The sequence below is a fragment of the Pteropus medius genome, unplaced genomic scaffold (genome assembly GCF_902729225.1).
Source record: "Pteropus medius unplaced genomic scaffold, Ma_sr-lr_union100, whole genome shotgun sequence".
Taxonomy (NCBI): Eukaryota; Metazoa; Chordata; class Mammalia; order Chiroptera; family Pteropodidae; genus Pteropus; species Pteropus medius.
Window position 1 is genome coordinate 1,322,624 of NW_024350319.1, and position 23,359 is coordinate 1,345,982.

Below are 23,359 nucleotides of genomic sequence, written 5' to 3' on the forward strand. Positions count from 1 at the left end.
TGCATAGCTGAAAACTCTGTTAGCGCCCCACCCTCCGCCTCTCTCTCTCTCTCTCTCTCTCACACACACACACACACACACACAACACATGCACATGCACACGCACATGCACATGCACAGGAGAATCTTTTATCTCATTCACTTTGAAAACTGTCAGTTTCATATTTCTGGACTCAACTTCATAAGCACAATGACATGAATGAAATTCAAAGGATTTTTTTCTTTTTATTTTTCTCCTCTGTCCAGTGAGCCGGATAGACAAATAAGTGGGCTTATTTGTTTCCATTTTTGACATTTGAAAAGAAATTCCTCGTTGCTAGTGCTCATGGATGTGCCTGAGGGCACTTGGGTATTTCTGCTTGGGCGGAAGATCTTCTCTCAGGCTTCATTCTTTTCCCGTGGACACCAGGGACTGCTGGATGTGCCTGGAGCAAGCCATGACTGTGGGAGCCAGAGACTTCTGGCCTTGTTAAAGCTCCAGGTTGGAGAAGAGCCATGAAATCACATGATGTTTGGACTAAAAGGGCAAGCCAAAGAATGTTTTTCTCATCCTGCCCTGACTAGTGAAGTCTAAGTAGTGAGCAAGTGGGCCCCTCCAAGGAGGTATTCTGATCCACTGGATGTATCAGGACAATGGAAGAAAAGGTGAGTCTCTCAGCCAGGCCCACTGGGGCTACTAACGCTTAGCAGTATTCCAGAACCAGTTAGGGAGTCAAGACATACAGGGAAGGATGGTGAGAAACCCTGGAAAAAAACTTCTATGTCATCTTTTTTAATCTCCTCCATTAATGTGAGTGGAGGTGGTGGCGGTGATTAAAATAGTAAGCCGGGAGAGGAAGGGACAGAACCTATATTTCAGGGGTGGTTTGTGTAACCAGGACAAAATTCCAGGTATCCTAACCCCTTAGACAGCTAAGAAGTCCCAGGAACAGAGGGCAGCCTTTGTCTAGGGTATTAGTTGGTGGTATGTGACAGCTATTCCTGGGTAGCATTGTTGATTAGGTTATTTCTTCTAAGGGCCTATTTTTCAGACTTTAGTCTGGATGCCTTGAAGAATAAAGGTTGGCATAAAAGAAAATTCAGCTTGCTGCTGACAGAGAGAAAGACACACCTCTCAATTTCCACCCTTTTTTCAGTCTCTGTCACCTCCCTTTTTTATTTCATATTTACATCTTCATATTCCTCTGGATTAGAGAAAGAATAAAATAGGGCTGTCCCATACTTACTTTTACAGAGTCATTTATCTAGACCAGGAAGGGACTCATTCCAAACAGGAGAATAATTTAGCCCTCCCTGACTGACCTGGGTCTCTATGCTCCCATTATCTTTTGAAGTCCTCCATGCCTTCTCCCTGAGACCTGGCAGATGATCCTTGGCCTCCCACAGTGAGCCAGGGGCCATGAGAAAGGTAGTGTAGCCATGAAGTTATGGGTCTAGGTTAAATCTTGGCTCAACAACATTTTAGATGTTGGAGTGAACTATACAAAATTACAGACATGTAACTTTTTAAAAAGTTAACATTTTAATTTTTAAAATAATTATAAATTTACATGCCATTGAAAAAAAATAATACAGAGTGATTCTGTGTACATTTTTACTAATCGCCCCATAATGGTAACAACGTGCAAAACTATATAGTCTAATATCACAATCAGTATATGGACATTGATACATTCAAGATACAGAACAGTTCCATCACCACAGGATCCTTCCTGTTGTCCTCTCATAGCCATATCTAGCTCCCTCCCACCTGATATTTTTATAATTTTGTCCTCTATTTTTTTAATTTTGCCATTTCAAGAATGCTATATAAATGGAATCATATGGTATACAATGTTTGGGATCGGCTTTTTTTATTCGTATAATTCCCTGGAGATGCATGTAGTTTGTTGTCTGTGTCAGAGGTTTGTTATTGTTTTATGGCTGAGTAGTATTCCATCCATGGATGCACCACTGCTTGTTTAACCATTCACCTATTAAAGGACATCTGGGTTGTTTCCAGGTTTGGACTCTTACAAATAAAGCTGCTATGAACATTTGTGTATATTGTTTGTGTGTATATAAGTTTTCTTTTTGTTCTGGGATAAGTACCCAAGAATGCAATTGCTGGTCTTATAGTAGTTATGTGGTTAGTTCTGTAAGAAACTGCTAAACTCTTCCAGAGTGGCTGTACCTTTCTACCAGTAATGTATGAGTGATCTAATTTCTCTCTCTCGCTCTACATCCTTGCTAGCATTTTGGTGTTGTCACTATTTTTTATATTAGCCGTTCTGATAGGTATATGGTGATATTTCATTATGGTTTTAATTTGTATTTCCTTAGTGGCTAATGATGCTGAATATCTTCTCATGTGCTTATTTGCCATCTTTATATCTCCTTCAGTGAAATATCTGTTCATGTCTTTTCCATATTTTCTAATTGGATTGTTTATTTTTAATGTTGAGTTTTGAGTTCTTTATATATTATAAATACTAGTCCTTTGTCGGATATGTGGTTTGCAAGTATTTTTGGCCCAGTTTGTAGCTTGTATTTTCATCCAGTCACAGGGGCTTTCACAGAACAAAAGTATTTAATGTTGATAAGGTCTAATTTATCAGTTTTTCCTCTTATAGATTGTGCTTTTGGGAACAAGTCTAAGAACTCTTTGCATAGCTCTAGATTCTAGATTTTCTACTATTCCCCACCCCCCAAACCTTTTACATTTAAGTCTGCAATCATTTTGACTTGATTTTTGTATTAAAGTGTGAGGTTTAGGTCAAGGTTCATTTTTTTGCCAATGGATATCCAATCGGTCTAGCACCATTTGCTGAAAAAGCTATCTCTCCTCCATTGGATTGCTCTTACACTTTTGTCAAAAACCAGTTGGGCATATTTATGTGGGTCTATGTCTGGGTTCTTTATTCTGTTTCATTGATTTTTGTGTTTATGCCTCTGACAACACCATACTGTTTTGATAACTATAGCTTTATAGTAGGCTTTAATATCAAGTAGAGTGATTTTTACCACTTTATTTTCTTTTTTTGTAGAACTTAAATATTTTATCATTTTACTTGGGAATAAATTTCAAACTTACAGAAAAGTTGCAAGAATAAAAACAGTACAAAACATATTCTTTATCTAGATTCACCTATTATTTACATTTTACTGTATTTCTTTATCATTCGACCCTACACACACACACACACGCATCCTTTTTTACTAAACAACTTAAAGCTAAGTTAATGCATCATGGGCCTTTATTCCTAAATTCCTTAATATATATCTCCTAAAAATAGGGATATTTTCTTACATAACCACAATATAGTTATCAACTCCAATAAATTTATCATTTACAGACATTCTTATCTAATCTATTATCTATATTCATTTTTTTTTTTAAATTAATCCAGTAATGTCCTTTAAAGTCTTTTAAAAAAATTCCAACACAGGATCCAGTTTAGGGTCAGGCATTACATTTAGTTGCCATGTCTCTTTATCCTCCTTTAATTTAAAACATCTCCACAGCCTTTTTTTTTTTTTAAATCTTTTATGCCATTTATACTTTTGAACAATACAATATCCTCTCTAATAGCTCAGTCCTCATTTTTAGTTTATCTTGGATTTCCTTATGATTAGATTCAGGTGGTCAATATTCTTGACCAAAATATTACAAAGGTGATATGTCTTTCTTGGTGTAATACATCTGGAGGTACTGGATTTTCATCTGCCTCCACTGGTGATGTTAATTTTGATCATCTGGTGAAGCTATTCTATAATATTTGTTTGGGCCTACAAAAATGTCAATTTCATGATTCAACCTAATATATAACCTTTATTGAGGTTTTTACATGTGTAACCTGACTTCTCTAATGATCAGTGTCCTCCATTTATTATGCGTGGATATTAACACTTTTTCTCCCATGAGTATTATTGGGAGAGTTAAATAAGGCAACGTGTGTAAAATTTGGCACATGAAAAGCACCCCACAAACATTAGCTGTTATTACTGCAGCTAGGCAAGAAACTTGGGTTTTGATCTTCCTCTCAGACTCTCCCAATTGCAAGCAAAATCAGGACAGAGACAAAATGATGGGAATGAAGGCAACCTCAGCTGTGCCACTTGTTTCCTTATCTGGAAAATGGGAAAATGCCTCCCACCCCAAGAGGTGTTGTGAGGTTCAATGGCATGTATGTAAAAATGCCCGGACATAGGATAAGTTCCCCAAAAATCATGAGTGATCATAACCTGTTGTATGAGGAAAATAGAAATATCTGCCAGACTTAAACAAACAAACAAAAACCTAACATAATGTGGGATCATTCTGAGGCAGTAGTAAGACATGAAAAAATATAGTCAGAGCCCAGCAATTGGGAATCCGTACCATTTAGCAGCTCTGTGATCTCTGGGCAGATCACTTAATCTCTTGGAGTTTCCGTTTCATCCTTGTGATTTGGGAACAAAATCAAGTGCACACCCCTTGGGATCTTTCTGTTAATTAGTGATGCCTAGGAGTACCTGGGCACTTCATCGACACCTCCTGAGCGAAGGACGAACGGTTAAAGCATTTACCTGTAGAGCTGCCTGGCGCTAAGCGCTTCCCCGGCTAGCTCATCACACTGGCACCCACGCCTGGGCCGGGCCGCGCCCAGGCGGGCGCCGCCAGAGCAGCTGTCCCCACCTCCCCTCTTCCCTCCCTTGCTTTCCTCCCCTTCCCCCCTTCCCCGGCCGCAAGCTCCTCCCCCGGCGGCCGCGTCTACCCCGGCGACTGCCCGGCACCTGGCAGACGCGCGGCGGCGGGGGAGGCAGGAGGCGACCCTCGGGCGGCGGCGGGGGAGGGGCGCGGGCGCACAGATGGGAGCAACTGAGAAGGGCGGCAAGAAGAGCCGGAGGCTGTTTTCTTCTCTGCGGCCGTGGAAGGCCACCCGGCGGCTGTGGAGGACGCGCTCGGCTTCCAAGGCAGCTCAGGGTGAGTGTGGGCGCGGCCAGGGGACCTGTTACTGCGCGCGGCCGGCGCCGGCCTCCGACTGCGGCATCTCGGGCCGAGTTCTCCGGCCAAGGGACCCGCGGGCGGGGGTGGCGCGGCCTGGAGGTCCCGCCCGGCTTAGACGACCCTGCACCCTGACTCTTGTCCGCGGGAGCAAAACCAGCCCCAGAGCTTCCCTGGGGTCGCTCCTCCAAACGCAGGGGCCAGTCTCGGCACAATCCCCTCTTTTTCCACCCCTCGCGCCTCATAAGCATCTCCCGTTGGCCTTGGTGGTTGCTGCTTTATTTCCCCGCAAAAGTCCCTGTCTGTTCGTTTGGCTGTGGACAGAAGGAGTCCAGGGCTCCTTGGGGATACAGTCTTATTCAGGTTTGCATTCTCCTCCCCAACACCTGGCAGGCACCTGCAATGCAGTACCCATTAGGGAAATGAATCGGAACCCATTGCTACCTCCCCATCGGACCCTCCCCCTTTCCAACCTGCTCAGGGTGGTTCCCTGTTAGCCGTAAACTATTTCCCAAATACTTTCCCACCCTGCCCTCACCAGGGCCTTAACTAACATTTATTCTGACACTGACTCACTCCATTCATTCATTCTACAATTTTTATCCAGCCCTCCTGTGTGCCAGGGCTTGGAGTGAACGAGATAGTCATGGAACTACTTCTAGAGGAAGAAAGAAACTTTACACATATAAAAGAGGTAAAAATCCCCATTAGAAATTGCTATGTGTACTTAGAAGGAATCAGTCTGCTCGGAGAGGACAAAAGACAGGGGGGCCCTAGTTTACACGGCAAGTGAACAGAGAAGAGCTCTCTGAGGCCACATAATGTAATGAGACCTGAGGTCTGATTAGGAGTTACTCCAGCATGGAGCCGGGAGAGCATTCCTGCCAGAGGGAGTAACAAGTGGACAGGTTTCCAGTGTGGCTGAGCTTAGCACGGGGAAAGTAAGAGAAGCAGGGCCTCAGTGAAGGTCTGGGTAGGCCATGGTGAGGAGTTTGGATTTTATTCTCAGTGGGCTGGGAAGCCATTAAAGTGTTCTGAGCCGGGACATGACATGATCTGCTGGCTCACTGCCTTCTCTCTATCTGCAATGGTCATGCCTTCATCTCTCAGCCGGGCCAGTTCCTACCCATCCATCAAGACTAGTACAAATGTCATCGCTGCCGTGAAGCCTTTCCTGGAGTTCCTGCCACCTGTAACCTCTCTTTTAGTATCTTAGCATTCAGAGGGTATATGTTGCTGTTCACCTGGTATTATAGATTCCACATGGGCAGGTTCTCATCTGCGTCATTTTTGCATCTCCACTACGCTAAGTCAGGGTTTGGAACTTTCTAGATACCTGTTTGTGTGTGTGTCTCTGTGTGTGTGTGTCTCTGTGTGTGTGTGTGTGTCTGTCTGTGCGTCCTATCTTGTCCTTTCATCTGTTTCCATCATCTGAGGAGTCTTCTTCTGAGAATCTGACAGTCCTTGATTTCTAAAATGGCCGACCTGCTCCAGGACAGAAGCTAGATTCACTAGGGCCCTGCTGTTGATATAGTCGTTACTCTCCCACCCCAGGGACATTTTGAAGATTAAATGAATTAGCGAGTTAGTAATTGTACAGTGCTGGCACATAGTAAGCATTCCAAAAATCAATTTGACAAAGAGCAGCAATAATTATTTTTCGAATATTTGTTTATTGCATTAGAAACAAGCTTTCCTATTGTTGGTAGTTAGGGAGACTCTGTCTCGGCATTGTCCTCTTGTTGGCTTTCCAAGGATATGTGATTACTTTTTGTCAATGCACCAATTAAATTCCTTCCCCACCGGCATCAAGAACTGTTGCTAAAACTTAGTAGGGCCGAAGGCTGACCATCCTGTTTCTTTAGCTTGCTTAAACAGTTGAATAGGTTGGGAATTGCAACAAATATTCCTTGAGTGATAATTACATGTCTAGTGTAATCCCAGATGTTGTGTGAATGTTTACAAAAGAAGAATAAACGGATATTGCACTGTATTAAATTGAGTTAGATTAAGTTTCCTAATTTTATAGTTTTTAAAACCAGTTCTGTATTGCATACATAGCCATCCTCTCCTCTCTTCTTCTCTGCTTCTCTCCTAGAGTTCATCCATTGCCATGCCACACCTCTCTCTTTTCTTAGGATCTTGGCTGCCCACTACATTTCTCTACTTCCCCTGTACAACCTGGGGATAAAGTCATCATAATATCTTATGTTACATGATATTTTACGGTTTACAGAATAAGTCGACTACAAGATCATGTTTAGATCTTGACAGCACCCTTGGAAAGGAGGGAGGGAAGATGGTATTTATTTTCCCCATTTACAGATAAGGAAGATGAAGCACGAGACAGTGACTTGCAGGAGGTCGTATGACTGGTGAGTGGCAGACTCAGGCCTGAGTACCCATACAGCACCCTTTCTGCCAGGTCTCACTGCACAAAATAGACATGTTCCAGTATCTACTCATGGAGGGGAGAAGTAAAATTAATAAATGTCATGCAATGGAAGAAATCCATATTCCAATTTTATTGCTTTTTAAAAAAGGTAGCCTGAACTTCTCATGAGGATGTCAACATCACTTTGGTCATCTAGAAGCATATGCTTTGGTGTCAGACAGACTATGATTTGAATCTGCCACTAATAAGTGACACACTAATAAGCTGTGTGATCTTTATCAGGGTGCTAAATCTTTCTAAAGCTTACTTATATAGTATATGTAAAATAAAGATAATTTCTATGTCATAATGTTACTGTGACAATTAAATGAATTAATATATATAAAATGCCTGGTATGTAGTGGCTCATAAGGTGGTGGTTGTTACTTTTATTAATATTAGTCCAGATCTTCTACCATTTGATCACACCCCAAATATTATACCATGAGGGTGAAAGGTTCAGTGAATTATGGAAAACACCATGGCTAGAAGCTCCTGCAGGCAGCCATCTCTTCTGGACCAACCAGAAAGCCTTCCACATCATCATCCTTCTTTTGCCCACCTTTTTCATTAGAAGGCTGCATAGCTTCTGGGGACTCCAGGCATCTTTTCAGCCTAACGCCGTGTCCTGAACATAGCAGACATTCAATAAATATGTTTGTAGTGAATGAATCCTTTAGGAGATACATATATCTCCAAAGAGAACGAGTCTGAAATTTATAGTCTGACCACCTGTTACTATAAGTATAGGATAAATACCTAGGAGGACAGTTATTGGGTTAAAAGGTATATGTTGCTAAGTTGACTTGAGTGTATTTGAGCTAATTTAGTTACCGCTAGTAATGTATGAGATTCCTGATTCCTTACTACCTTGCTAATACTCAGTATTGTCAGACTTTTTAATGTTTCCTAATTTGATGGGCGTGAAACAGTACTGCAGGGTTGTTTTATATTGAATTTTCTTGATAAATAATAAAGCTGAAGATTTTTCACGTGGATATCAGCCATGTGTGATCCTCCCTGAAATGCCTGTTCATGTCGTTTCTCATTTTTTTTAATTCGGTGGTTTATCTTTTTCTTATCCATTTGTAAGAGTTCTTTAAATATTCTGGATGCTAATCATTTGTTGGCTTATATGTCCAAACAACTTTTAAAAATATACATAACCGTGTAAGTGGTTCTAACCGGGAATATGAACAAGCTGTGCTCAGTGGAAATTAACCCCCACGTGCTTCCATCCTTTTTCAAGATCCATATTTTAGTTAGCTACCAAAGCCTTTAGGTTATAGAAAAGGGAGCGAACAGCCAATGGACACATTTTGTGAGCAGTAGTCCTTGACACAATGGTGGAAAACAGGTCCTGAGTTCCTCCCATTAGAAACGACTTCCTCCAAACCCTGTTGTGGTGCAGAGCCCTCACCGAGCTGTGATATTCCCTGAGAGGACACAGATTGGAATGACAGTCAGTCTCCATCAGCAGATAATGCTTTCCAGGAAAAGGCAGAACACTTGCCAGGTGATCTGTGGTTTCATCCCTTACTGCCATTTTCTAGCCATTTGCCCCTAAAAACAAATCACACTGAATAAAACTAATGATCACTACCCAAGGATATTGGAAAGATCAAATGAGATTATAAATATGAAAGACTATGTAAAATACAAGGTATATTTTCTAAGCTCTTGGAGTAACCAGCATTGCCAGAGTGGGAAAACCTTGTTGACCTACAACCTTTAGGTGCTATTCCTTCTCCTACTACCTGTTCTGCCTACAAGTACATGACTGTAGAGCAGTAGTTCTCCCAGTGTGGTCTCTGGACCAGCGACATCCTCACCCCCAGGAACTGGTTAGAAATGTAAAATTTTGGCCCTACCCGAGAGCTACCGAATCAGAAACTCTGGAGGTGGGGCCCAGCAACTTGTGTTTTAACAAGCCCTGCAGTAATTCTGACGTGTGCTCAAGTTTGAGACCCACTGGCCCAGTGGGATGTACAGGCTTTAAAGTCATCAGATGTGGGTTTTAAATCTTAACTCTCCCATTTGCCAGCTTCTGATGTGAGCAAGTTACTAGGCTTCTCTTGAGCTTCCAAGCTCTCATCCTTAAAAGGAACATGATAATCCTCTTTCTCCTGAGGTTGTTGTGAGAAGTGAATGACAAGAAGTACCCTAGCTTTGCTACTTTTTAGTTATGTGTCCTTTGGAAAGTCATCTCACTTCTTTCTGCTTTATTTTTCTTATCTAAAAAGGTGGAATGGCACTGCTTACTGTGTGCCAGCCACTGTCCTAAACCTGTACATATTTTATTTAATTCTTACAATAATCGTGTTTTACAATCTCCATTTTACAAATGAGAAAACCAAGGTACAGAGAGGTTAAGTAACATTTCCAAATTTACACAGCTAGTAAGCTGGAATGCAAACCTAGGCAGTATGCTGTGAAAATCCTTGCTTTAAAGAATAAATAATGAGTTCTCAATGTACAATGATGAGGACAAAAAGATTGTGTGGCACATAGTAGGCATTTCATATGTTAATTCTCTTTCACTTGCCTGTGGCCTGGCTTCATGAGAGCCTTCTCAGCTTTTCTTAGAGTTGTGCTGCCTTCTTCTGTGGTGACCCTAATCACAAATCTCTACCCCCACCTCCCCCAGTAGGCAGTGTTTTTCTCTCTATCTCACATCTTTTACGGCCACTTAGATGCTCTGAGCAAACCAAACAGAGGCTTGGCTGGGTGGAGGAAGACCCGATGTGGTGGTTCAGGTGACGTTACCCTCTGTCACCCCACCCTGACATGTTTTGGGAATGGAGGACTAAGCTAGAAGACGTTCCAGGCAAGTGGTTGAAAGGTCATTAGTCTGCCTAATTTGAGACATAGCCTTCTAGTTTATTTTGTTCTCAAATTTCCAAGGGAATGTATAAACTTTCCCCCGCCCCGCTCAGATTTTCATCAGAGTAAAATTTACAGCTGGGAAGTTTAACCCACTATTACAGCAGTTTTTTCCTTTCATTTTTGTTTTGTTGGACAATAAAAAGCCTTATTGTTTTTCAGTTTAGGGTCCCACTCATTGTTCTTGAAAATTCTCTTTGGTTTTGCTCTCAAAATGGCCTCTCTTACTGGGCATGACTCACCAGTCTAGTGACTCAGAAGTGGCATCTAACAAGACAAGGACTGTGCAGAGCTGTGAAGGGACTTGGTTGTCAGTGGAGCCTGCCTGAAGCCTTCTGTAAGCCCAGTTATTAAGATGGAGCATCATTTCTGTTAGTGCATGTTTATAATGTTCCTTGGTACAAGTTTATTTGAAGTGTGGGGTATGCCAGAGACACTGCTTTGTTCTGGAAAGCTCCAGTGCTTGAGTCCATCCTTGTCCTTCAGGTAGGTGTGGCCTTAAGGTTTACTGTGGGGCAAGACAAAGCTGCTGAAAATTCACCTGACCTTGCTTGAAGTGGCCACAGAATCAGGAGGTCTAAGGCTTCTATAAATATTTGTCAGGAGGAAAAGTAAAGGCTCTTTTTATTTGAAGAGGTCTTCAAACTTATTTCTACTTAATTTTAAAAATAAACTATCAATTGAGGGTGGAGAGAGAGATGAACAGATATGCAGTAAAGCAAATATAGCAGAATGTACTTGAAAATGGAGTTCATCATGCAGTTCTTCCAACTTTCTTGTTTGTAATTTGCAATGTTAGGTAAAATGCAGTTACCCTTAGAAATGATCACGCTCTCAAATAAAAATTACTTCCTTTTTAATGTAATTGGCAACCTTTCTCCCATTTCCTCACTCCTCCCATTCTTACAGTCTTTTGCCCTGGGATTCTACTTGATTAAAAAGGGCCTGGAGCAAGGCTGGTAGGGAGTGAGTTACTTCTTTATACTAAGGGCTTTATATTATTCCTGATGTGGAATTCTCACAATAGCCCTACAGGCTAGTTAGTATTTTCTGCATTTTATGAGGAAACTGAGGCACAGAGGGGTAAACTTGACCTAGATCACACGGTACTAATATTAGTCTTATGACATTTATGGAGCCCTTTATGTATCAGGCTGTGTGCTGTGTACTTTACATGCAGTAACTTGTTTGCACCTCACCCAACCCTAGGAGGTAGGTACGCTTATTATTTTCATCTAACAGGTCAGGAAATGGAGAGTTAGTGAAGTGCAAGAACCTGTCTCAACTTATTCTAAGGGCCAGTAAATGGCAGAGCCCATGTTTGAACGCAGTCTCTCCTGCTTCAGAGTGCCTGCCCCACCGTGCAGGCCCAGGCCTTGGCATTCCTCTGCCTAATTCAGCAAATCAGTGTACCTTGTGGAACCCGCTTGCCCTGAGACCATAGCTCTTCCAGGACAGAAAATGTTTTGTTCAGCTCTGTGCCATTCCCAGTGTTCAGAGCAACGTGTGGCACGATGAATATTTATTGAATGAAAGAGTGCATGAATGGTGGAGTCTCACCGCAGCCTCTTCCCTCAGCCTCTAAAGGTGCTCCTACAAGCACATTTTGGCTCTCCTGGATTTGGTCCTTTGAAATAGAGATGCCTGTTTCTTTGATGTGATTTATGGCCCAACATGGCTCATTTGGTAGCCAGCGAGGAGTTCTAATGAAGGCGGATTTCCCTCATTGGTCTCGCGTTGTCAAAGAAGAGCAGAGAGGAATTACCCACTGCCAAGGAAAGATGGGAGCAAAAACCAAATATTTAAAATTTCTTTAAATTGCGGCAGCTAGAAGTCAACTCCAGGACCCCTAGTGGCCATGACAGCTTTTACTCTATAGCTGTTTTTGACTCTTGGGCTCTTGAGCCGGTGAACGCTGACTAGCAATTAGTTCTCTTAAATGTGCCCAAGCATGTTGATAATTGTACTTTACATTTATATAGTGCTTAGTTTACAAAGCACTACATCTGTTCTCCTTTTGATCTTCTGAATAGCCCAGTACATGTACAAGGCAGATATGATTAGCTCCACTTTACAGATGAGGAAGCTGGTGCCAGGGAGGCTAAGTCACCTGCTCTACACCAGTCAATAGTGATAGTGATAGGTCTTCGATCCTCTTGTCTCAACTTCTACTCCAGCAAATTTTCCATGTCAATATTATATTTAACCCAGCAATTTCTGGGAATGAGAGCAATAGGTAGGTGTATTTATTTTTGTTGCTCCTCTCCCAATTTAGTGAAGTCCTGGATTGGGTCAGTTAATCTTTTTGGATATCAGTTTAGCAATCTGTATAATGGGGGAAGAAACACCACCCATCAATGAGTACACCTGGAACAGCGGAGATTGTGAGGGTTCAAGACTTAAAAAACAACTTCAGAGTGAAGATGTTTGGAAAGGACTGTAGTGATCCTGGCCAATTTTCTGTAAAATAAGTTAAAAATCACCTCCCTTGGCTACACTATCTATAATGGCACCTCTGTTGCCTCATAAACATGCTTTATTTTTCTTCACATCATTCATCGACATTTACTATGTGTTTATATTTGTTGATTGTCTGTCTGAATCCTCCTACTGGAATGTAATAGCCGAGGACAGGGACTTGGTCTGTTTTCTGCACTCCTGAATCCTTAACAAGTATGGCACAAATATCATATGAGGGAGGTAGGGAGGAATCTGAGTCATGTAATGATTGAAAGTAAACTTGAATTGGATGATTGAAAGATTTACTCAAATCTTCCATGTCCTCTCAGAAATGGTTTCCTCATACCCATTTCTGACTCAGCCATTCAGTGGCTTAAAACCAATCACTAAAGCCTCCTTGAGTATTGACTTACCCCTGGATGAAATGGGTTCAGTAACCTGTGTCCATGCAGCAATCACAGGTCATTGTATTGTTCTGTATGCCTCTGTATTGTCCGGGGGGAGTTCGAGGACTGAGGCTAGTCCCCTTCACTGTTGTGTCTCCAGTTCTTAGCATAGAGCCTGGGCCACAGGGATGTAAAAGAAATGTTTGAATGAATGAATGAATGAATGAATGAATATGTAAGAGGAAACAAAGCACAGGGGTCTTAATCCTCCTCCAAAGTTAAGGTCTCCATTTGAAAATAAGCCTGGGGCATGGTACAGACATTCCCCTTTCAACTTGAACCAAATCTCTCCAGAGACAAGGAGATGCAAAACAGTTGGTTCCCTAACCTAAGGGAAGGAAAGGCATGTCTAAGCTCCAGATCCAGTTCCATGCCATGTTTTGGAATTTGTGTTTACGTCTGCCTTCATCCTATCCTTTCCGCTCCAGCATAAGCAAAATTATAACCCCGCACACTGACTTGCATGCAATTATCAGAGCCCCGGTGCACCTCCGTTGAGGGACTTCGCCCCCTGAGACCGCAGACTGACTGTGAATGACAAATCCGAAGTCAGGGTTGCAGAATCAGCCAGACTTTCCTGCTCATTTGCAGCAGAGGGAGGAAGGAGAGAATGAAAGATTCTGAAAATAAAGGTAAGGGGCCGACTGCAGAGGGGAGGCTGAAAGAGTCTAGGGATGAGATGGCACTCCGCGGACATATTTACTTTATGTTAATGACTGATTTAGGATTATTGTGCACATATTGTTTAAAAATTCTAGTTATGTAATAGACATGACTTTTAAAATGTTTGGCACGGTTTCCAAATACTGTATCATTCAACTTTCCATTTTTGTGCTACTAAATATAACCATATTTTTGTTTTCTTCATTTAATCTTGGCTGAGTAACACATATTTCCATTTCAGATTTCCTTATGATAGCTACCAGGATTTTGGTAATCTTATGTTAGGAATGTTCACAGTAGTTTAATACGTAGGTTTTCAGTGCATTATTGGAATTGAAATATCTGATATACTTCAGACTTACACAGTTTATGTTCTCAAGAACAGCGCTGACTAAAAAAAAAAGAAGAAAAAGAAAAGCGTTGACTGAGAATCCCTTAATGAACATTAATCTTTTCAGGAAGACTCAGTGGGGAGCCGTCACTGACCTTCAGAACGGTTTATCTTGCAGAGAGAGATTCGGATGCAAACTCCTTCCGTTCCGTCAGCCTCCACCCCCTAGATCCCTGATACATCAACACCCCCCCGCCCCATCACTGTAATTCCGTTGGAGATATGTTGGAGGAGCGAAACAGATTTAAATGAAAACTCAGGAAAGGAAAGGGCTCACTGAAGACGAGTCAACCACATTTTTAAGTTCAACCACAAGGATTCTGGAGGATTCTGGGGTTTTCAATTCGGAGGCTCCTTAACATTTTTCTGCCGCAGTTGGGGGAGGAGCGATAGACCCCAAGGTTTCGGGAGGCTACACGTGTTCCCAGATCCTGTTTCCAGTAGGGAGCCCTTCATTCCTGCCGCGTTGGTCCAGCGCCTGGTCTGGGGCTGCAGGCAGGCTTGAGTAGAGGGGGCAGCCTCCTGGGGAAAGCTCGGGGCGGCCGCCTGGGCAGAGGACGCCATCTCCGCGCCTCGGTGCCTCGCCGCTGCTTCCTGAGCGCTAATTTTAGTGTTTGCATGACCCCTCCCCCCTTTCCCCGCGCGCTTTCCTGGTTCTCGCCCTGGAGCCACTGCGCATCAGTTTGCACCCCACCCGGTATTCCCTGGGCGCTTTGCGTTAGGGAGGGCCCAGCACTTTGCCCTAGGGAGGGCCCAGCACTTTGCCCTTGGGCACCAGGGCTTGGGTTGCGCAGGTGAAGGCCGGCACGCAGCGCGCGACCAGGTTGCTCGCGCCCGAGTTAAGTTGTTTGAGTGATCTGTGCAACAACACAGGCCTCAAGCCGCCTCTTATCTGTGCGCAGGGCCGCTTGCTGGGCGTTCTCCAGACCAGTCCCCAGCCGCTCTAGCTTTTTATAGGATTCCCACCTAGTGATGGGCAATGATGTTTATTTCACATTAAAGAAAACAACAAAACCAAATAAACCACCCATCCCGATGCCAGTGGGGAGACTGAGATATCCACCTACCAAGCTGTTTGTAATGAAGGCTCTGAAGCCACCCCACTGTCTATAATTGAGGCCTTACAAGGGGCCAGGGTAGCTGGGGGTTAGTAGTAATAACATCTAATAGGTTCTGGACCATTCATATCCACGTATTAATCTATGTGGTTTTGATGTGTAATTTTAATTAAGCAGCCTTAGCAGAAAAGAAGACAGCTGTGCATAGGCATGGTAAGGGGAGAGAGGGCTTGGCCTATCCTCGGCTGTTTTTAAGCCAGCCTCTCATGGATAAATAAAACCTGTGTGTGTAATCAAAGTATTTTAAACGAAGGTAAGGAGAATGTTGGCTTCTCCTGTGTTGTTTTCAGGAACAACACAGGAATAAAAGGTTTTTGGAAAGAAAAATTTTGCTTATATGCTATGTCATTCTAGACCCAGGGCATGATTTTGAAAAAGTTAAAAGTGCCTGAATTGTAGGCTCAGGTTAAGGTTAATATTCACTGTGGTTTGAAATTGAAATATTCTCAATTTCTCAGTGTATCAGTATGTTTTAAGCTTCAAATCCCCAGCTGCTTTTTTGAGATGAGTTGGTATTTAGAATTATTTCACTTTGTTTTGGAAAAAGCCTTTGGTTGGGAGTCAGAGTAGTTAGGTTCTGGCTTGTTCTGCCACAAACTTCTTAGTGACTTATGACTTTATATCTTTAGATCTGTTTCCTTATCTCAAATATGGAGAAATGTTAGACTAGATCACTGTTCTTTAGATTGTAGGTGGTAAGAAAACCGTTTAGTGAATCTCAAGAAATATTTAGGAAGATGAAATTGAATAGGAAATGTCAGAAACCATTGCATGTGGTAAGGGTAAATATTGCTGCCTGAAACATGTTTTAGTTATTTCTTTTTGTATGTAGGTATGGGCTGTATTGATGTCAAGTTCTATTTCTCACTATAAAGCTCAGTCAAAAGAGTTTGAGAAACACTGAAATAATTGCTTCATTAATTTGGTTTTCAACAAGTCTGTGAAATGCAGTTTTATATGTATGGCCATTTTTGTTTTTACGTGAGGAGAATATCAGTAGTTTTCCTCAAATTTCAAAGGGGTCTAAGCCCCCAGACAAGTTACAAATTATTGTTTTCTTCCGAACCCCTTCCAAGTTAATCTTTTTAGAGATTAGAGAATCCTTTCAAGGCTGGGAAGTGGGTAAGTGTTGACAGAGACGAGCTGAGTGTACTACTGTGTGAGGTGGGGGTGCACGTGTGCATGTTGAGGATAAGGGGTGACCATGGTAACCAGACCATGAGAGCTATTTGTAGGTTCCAAAAGACCAGTTGGTGACCTGAATATGAAACATAAATATACTAAAAATTAGAGTCTTTGTGCTGGAAAGTACTACAGAAAAACTATTAAAATGTTGTGACTTGTTCAGAAGTCAACTCTCCTTGCAAAGACTTAAAAAAGAGAGTCAGTTGAAATGTAGAGAGGTTTACAGGGGCAGATAAATACCCAGGATGTTGGTAGGAGAAACTGAATTTTTATAAGCTACCAACACATGACTGGTGTTCAGTAAATGTTGAATTTATGTGGTTTAATAAATGTCTTTCTTTATTTTCCCTGTTTTTGTTATATGTTGTCTTAAGATCGTCTGATGAGGCTTTGTATAACATTTACCCAAGATATTTCAAAATGCTTTGCAAGGCAGAAAAAAAAAATTATGTATGAGACCACTAAGAAGAAAATAGTTGAATGAGTTATTAAGTAGGTATTGGTAAATATGACAGCTAATTATAATACTAACAACCATAGCTCCTATTTAATGAACAACTAGTGTGTGAAAAGCTGTCTATTAGGGACTTTACATATTGTCACAACACCGTAAAGTAGGGGGTATTTTACATATTAAGAAATGGATTAAGAATTTTGTTCAGGAACACATAGGTAATAAGTGGCAGAGCCAAGATTTAAACTCAGGTCATTTTACCTCCCAAACCATTCACTCACATGGTAGGTGAGGGCTTGAGAACAAGCATGGCAAAATTAAAGAGTTTTTAATAAAATGTTTAACATTTATTATTAGAATTAATTTATTTATTATAAAAGGGGAATGTGAACCTTAGAAAATGATAGCTTTTGACTAATTTTCTAGATTGTGTTTATTTGGAAAGTAGGCATTTTAACTCTTTGTTCAGCTCCAGATTTCTCTTTTATTTATTAAGTTCTCTGAGTATTTTATGCAACAAAGTTTAGAAGCAAAGATATGAAAGGAGAGGAGTGGAGAATTTGAAAATATAGGTGGATTCTTTTTTTCTATAAGAGTTCAGGGCAAAATAGTTTTCTTCAGTTTTTTCTGTTATTTTTCTATGTCTCAAAATAGCAAACATGACATTTTGTGAGCAAACGAAGTTATGGATAACATATTTTAATATGGTAAAACTAGGATTGGAACATTGTTCTATGCTAGTGGTGCCTGAAAGAATTTGATTTTTTTTAATCGAAATTTATTGCAGAATCTGATTGGGAGTTTGAATATCGTCAGATCGAGACTTTTAATATTAAAAAAGACTCTGGTGTTCATCCCCCAGTCTGTAACTCAAAATAAGTCTAAGAAAATCCAAAAATGTTGTGTTTTTTCTTAACCGTTGTGAATACTTTGACACTTTTGGAGAACTCAGATTCTTTCCAGGATTTTTGTTGTTGCTTCTTGCGACTGGGTGGATTGAGGCAATGATATTTTGGCTGAGGTGATCTGTAAATGGCTGAGTGATTTTTGGATTTCAGGCCTAGCATGTGATACAGCTGGGCTTACGTTTTGGTATGCTAGTGGTTCTCAAATGGGCATGGTATTACTTCCCGCTGGACACACTGGAAATATGCTAGGGGCTCTAGAAGCACTCCCTGGGCAGAGACCAGAAATGCTAGATGTACTGCAGTGTTCCAGACCATTCCGTCCCATAATGAATTATCCCATGGCTTGTGCAGCTTTGAAATGTTTTGCTGAAGAGGTGAGTGAGAACTCTCTATACTTTTCTGAGCCTGTAACATAAATTGGTTTTACATATACACTGAAATTTCCAGGATTAAAAATGTGGTGTCAATTGAGGAAAGATTGTACTTAATTTTGTTCAGAACATCACCTACCCACAGTGACAAAACTTGTATTTGAGACTCCATTCAGTACAGCACACCTGTCTCATTTAGTCTATGTACAGGTATATGTGTCTGACTACTTTATTATGACCTCTGATATAGTTTTGCTTTATCATTTATTTATTGAAATCCATATTGTTTTATTTTAATTAATTTTTCTTTCATTTCTCTTTTACTTATAGTTGGTATATTACATACCTATTTTTGTTTAATTTTGTATTAGGTAGATTATTTTTAATTTCATTTTAAGATACTAAACAGGGAATTACAAAATATGTTTTATATTTAAGTATATTTGTGTTGCTCAGAGTTTATAAAGTGACTTTAATTTGGCTTCCTTAATATTTTAAAAGAATTTAAGCCAACATTAAAACTTTTGGAATTTTTATATTCAACTCTATATTTCTGATTCTTTAAAAAATTAGAACCATCTACAACAATGAGATTGAGCTGAACATAAATTGCCCTCATTAAAGGAAGAAATACTGGGATGTAGAACTATAAATAATCTAAAAAAATGTCGTCACCGGTAATTATTTTTTTTATTGCTACTGTACCTGGCACTTAAAATTTTCATTTTCTAATTTTTCGATACTAGGATATAAAAATATGGTTGATTTTTATTTGTTGACCTTATTTCAATGACTTTGATAAATTCACTTATTGATTTTAATAGTTTTTAGATTTTAGGGAGCGGTTTACTGTGGAAGTAGTTGGTTTCCTGTGAATACTGACAATTTTATTTCTTCCTTTCAAATCCCTTGTCTTATTGTACTAAGCTCTTTCTCACAATGTTGAATAGAAGTGGTGACTGAGTATCCTTACTTTGATTCCTCATCTTAGGGGAAAAGCTATTGATCTTTCATCATTGAGTACAATATTTGATGTAAGACTTATATAGACTCTTTTTTTTTTTTTTTTTTAATCAGAGTAAGAAAGTTCTATCCCTATTGTGCTGTTTTTATCATGGACAGGTGCTGAGTTTTACCAACTATTTATCTGTATTGTGATGATCCTTGATTGCTTTATTTTACTCTGTTAATATGATGAATTACATTGGTTTTTGAGTGTTAAACCAACCTTGCATTTCTAGAATAAACTCAGCTTAGTTATTATATGTTATCTTTTTTTTATATTGCTGCATTTGACTTGCTAATTTTTATTTTGAGGAATCTCTTTGTTTACAAAAGAGATTAACCTATAATTTTTTATTGTTGTGGTGCCTTTGCCCAGTTTTAACATCAAGGTTTTGCTGAACTTACAGAACAAGTTAGAAAATATTTCCACTTTTTCTATTCCCCGAAAGAGTTTTATAAGATTGGAATTATTCTTTAAATGTCTGGAAGAGTTAATTTGCTATAGAAAACATTTGAGCTTGGAAATTTTGTTGTGGGAAGTTTTGAAATATGGATTCATTTATTTTAATGGGAATGGATTTATTCCACTTTTCTATTTTTTGTGTTTTAGTAACTTGAGTTTTTTTTTTTTTAGGAATTTGTTTATTCATCTTAATTTGCAAATTTATTGTTATAAGTTTTTCTTTATATTCTCTTATGATCTTTTTAATGTATATACTTTGTATGGTCTTCTTCCTATTTTTCATTCCTGATGTTGACATTTCTTTTTTATACTGGTAAATCTCAGTTTTTTGATGTATATTGCCAAGGTTTTATGAATTTTAGTAATCCTTTTAAATAGCTAGCTTTTTTGACTTGATTTTGTTTTGTTTTTTTTATTATATATTTGTTTTCTATCTCTTGCGTTCCTACTTTTATCTTTATTATTTACTTTTATACTCTTTGGTTCTAATTTTCTAAAATTTTTTCTAGTTTCTTGAAATGGAAGCTTATGTCTTTGATTTTTGGTTTTGTTTAACAAATATTTTCATTCAAGGCTATAAATTTTCCTCTAACCATAGCTTTAGCTGCATTCCGCAAGTTTTGTTTTGTCATATTCTTATTATCATTTAGTTTAAAATACTCTATAATTTCCATTGTAATTATTTTTTGAACCATGGTGTCATATAGAAACATACTTCTTAGTTTTTAAGCAGTTGGGGGGTTTCTAGTTATCTTTTTGCTATTGATTTCTAGCTTATTACTTTTATTATGGTTAGAGAACATATTTTAGATAATTTTAGTATTTTCCAAATATTATTTCTGCTCTGTTCCTGCCTTTCTGGGACTCTTTACGTTAGAACTTTTACCCTACCTCACATATTTACTTTATTTTCTGCACTTTTAGTCCTTTTTTCTGTTTCAGTTTGATTATTTTTTGCTTTCTTAGGGCTCATCAGCTCCCTTTGCTGTTCCTAATTTATTATTACACAATCTGTTAATTTCTTGATTTTGTTTTGTATTTTTCAGTTTTAGACTTTTCTTTTTTTGCTGCAGAAAGTTTATTGTTTCAATTTGGTCCTTAGAATTTTTGTTAGATTATATAAAAAAATAGATATTCCATCTTGTCAATTATTTCCACAAATATATTAAGCATAGTCATTTTAAAGGCCATGTTTAATAATGCCAATGTGCGGGTCACTTGTCAGTTTATATTTTTGTTTTTCTTCTTGGTCCCCTTTCTTCTTGTGCCTGGCAGTCTTTCATTAAATGTCCAACACTGTGTATGAAGATGCTCTGGATGATGTCATCTCCCTTCTGAGAGTATTTACCTCACTTTTTGCCATCATAGAAAGTAGGTCACTAAAATCCAATCAAGCACTGTAATTTAGACCATTTTGCAGACTTTTAAGGTTTGGCTTGCTTCTGGGTTTCCCTAATCCTAGGCCCGGAGGAGTACTGACTGAGAGCCTGGCATGTTTTCCCTTGGCAGGTCCTAATGTCCAGTTTTTGTCTTCCTACAACTGTGAGTTTGCTGAAAACTCCACTCTGCAAAATGTTTATTTTTCTTCCTTATCGCCTTCTCCTTGGCTTCTGTGCCCCTTGTTCTGTGCAACTCTGTTAGCAATACTTCAAGGAGAAAGCACATGTCAGACTCACTTTTCTAAATCCCTCTAAGATGTACCTTTTCAGTTCTGAATTCCACTTTTTGTCTCTGCAGCCCCTTGAGTATTAAAAGTTCTGTCTCTTAGTGGCTGCCCTCTGCCTGGCTTCTCAACTTCTTGCTCCATGCCAAGAATTGTCAAACACTCTGTGGGGGGAAATGGGCTTTCAGGAAGATAGGCTTATATCCATGAGCCTCTCATCTCTCTAAGATCTGGCTTCTCAAATCCTGACAAATCAGTAGGTCTCCTAGTACTTCAAACATATATTTTTGGATTTTATCTGTTTTTTCTAACTGCCCTCAGCAGAACTGTTAATTTGCTACAATCCACTGTCTCATAACTGACAGTTGGGTGAGACCTGTGTGTGTGTGTGTGTGTGTGTGTGTGTGTGTGTGTGTGTGTGTATTTTAATGTGGACTGTGTTAAAAAATAAAAACAGCAGAATAAAAAATCTAAGATACCAATGACATTTTAAACATCTTATGTAAATAATAAGGGGTGTATGTACAGTTGATTTCTAGTTACTGTTCTTTGCTTATTCAAAGCTTGCCAGTATCTTCATTTCTCATATTTTCTCTGAAATGCTGGCAAATTTATGTTGCTTTGTTCCAGAGAATATGTATACTAAAAGACTTTTTCATTTTCCCGAGTCTGGCCTTTCATCCAAATGTTTAATACTTTTGTATTTTTTTATAATTTGGAATTGTCAACTCTCACCTCTCAAGTTTCTCATTCTAAAGTTTACAAAATATGAATGACTGAGTTACAAAATGTTCTAGAAAACTTGATACCATAGCTTTTACCCAACCTTTTACTATATATGAGTAGGTATTTTTTTCAACATCCTTCCAAGGATGCAGGATTATGTATTGTGCTTGCACCCATAGTTACACCCATGAGCTTTATGTCACTGTCCATGTCTTCAATTTCTCAAATGCAAGTTCAGTTCATTTATTCATACATCTCATATTTTTTGAGCGCTCATGCACTAGACTCTCTATCCTTATCGCATATACACTAGGATAGTTCTAGGAGTTAGGTCAGGGCAATAAATAGCTCTAGTCAACTGTGACATAAGACTGAAGGGTGACCAGTTGATTGGTGCATTACCCAATTGTGGAAATACCCCACATTTTCTATTAAAATCAAACAAACAAACTAGGACCTATTTTTCAGTCTTTTCGGATGGATGTGTTTCCCTACTCCAGTGCTGGTAAGTAATGTTCTGTTACTTGATCTGGCTGCTGGTTTTTTTAGGTACATTCGGTATGTGAAAATTCATTGAGCTAACACATGATTTGGTCACTTTTCAGTATGTCTGTTACATTTCATTGAAAATTTTAAAAAGAACTTAACATTTTATTGTTAAATACAAAAAGTGCCAAGGACAAAAAAGCTTGAGGACCACTGGTCAAGTTCAGCCTCCAAACCCTAAAATGATTAGGGATGAGGAAACTCATGAAGTTTGGAAAGGGGAAATTACTTGGAGGTTGGGAAAATGTCTCATCTAATAGGGACTGGTGCTTCTGATTTATCTGTTTTTGTCTAACTTTTCTCACTGGTTGATTCAGAAATGGGATGAAGAAAAATCCAGCATGTACTAACTTTAGAGCTGGGTGACATTCTCAGAACCCCAAATGCATCTTGCATGAGTCATCACTTAACTCCCTACTCCTTTTCTGTCCTCTTCAACCTCTTCCATGGTCATTTAAAAACAGACACTTTTTTCTCATGTGAACTTGGAGGTGGTTATTTTATCACCTAAGAATCATTTGACTACATATGCTTAGAAAAAAAGGGGTGATTCGTGCCTGTGAAATCTAACAAGAGCCCAGCACAAGGTATGTTTATTTCTCCTTCTAAGCCATTTTTAGTTTGGTGCTACATAATTTAAATTTAGAATACTTTTTCCAAACTGGGGTGGGGGTGTT

General features: G+C 39.6%; 1 protein-coding gene across 3 annotated transcripts in view; it reads left to right on the plus strand.

Annotated features, from left to right (window-relative positions):
- Positions 1-623: 623 nt before the first annotated feature.
- DNAJC6 (DnaJ heat shock protein family (Hsp40) member C6) overlaps positions 624-23,359 on the plus strand; it is a 127,081-nt gene continuing 104,345 nt past the window's right edge. Inside the window, exon 1 of one of the 3 annotated variants that reach the window (XM_039838497.1) lies at positions 624-645. Coding sequence is in view for 2 of the 3 variants with exons in the window: in XM_039838495.1 (XP_039694429.1) it covers positions 4,831-4,945 (115 nt within the window). In the remaining variant the exon portion in view is untranslated. Of the gene's footprint in view, positions 646-4,764; positions 4,946-23,359 lie in introns of those variants that run through there. The other 2 variants (XM_039838495.1, XM_039838496.1) reach the window with 2 other exon arrangements.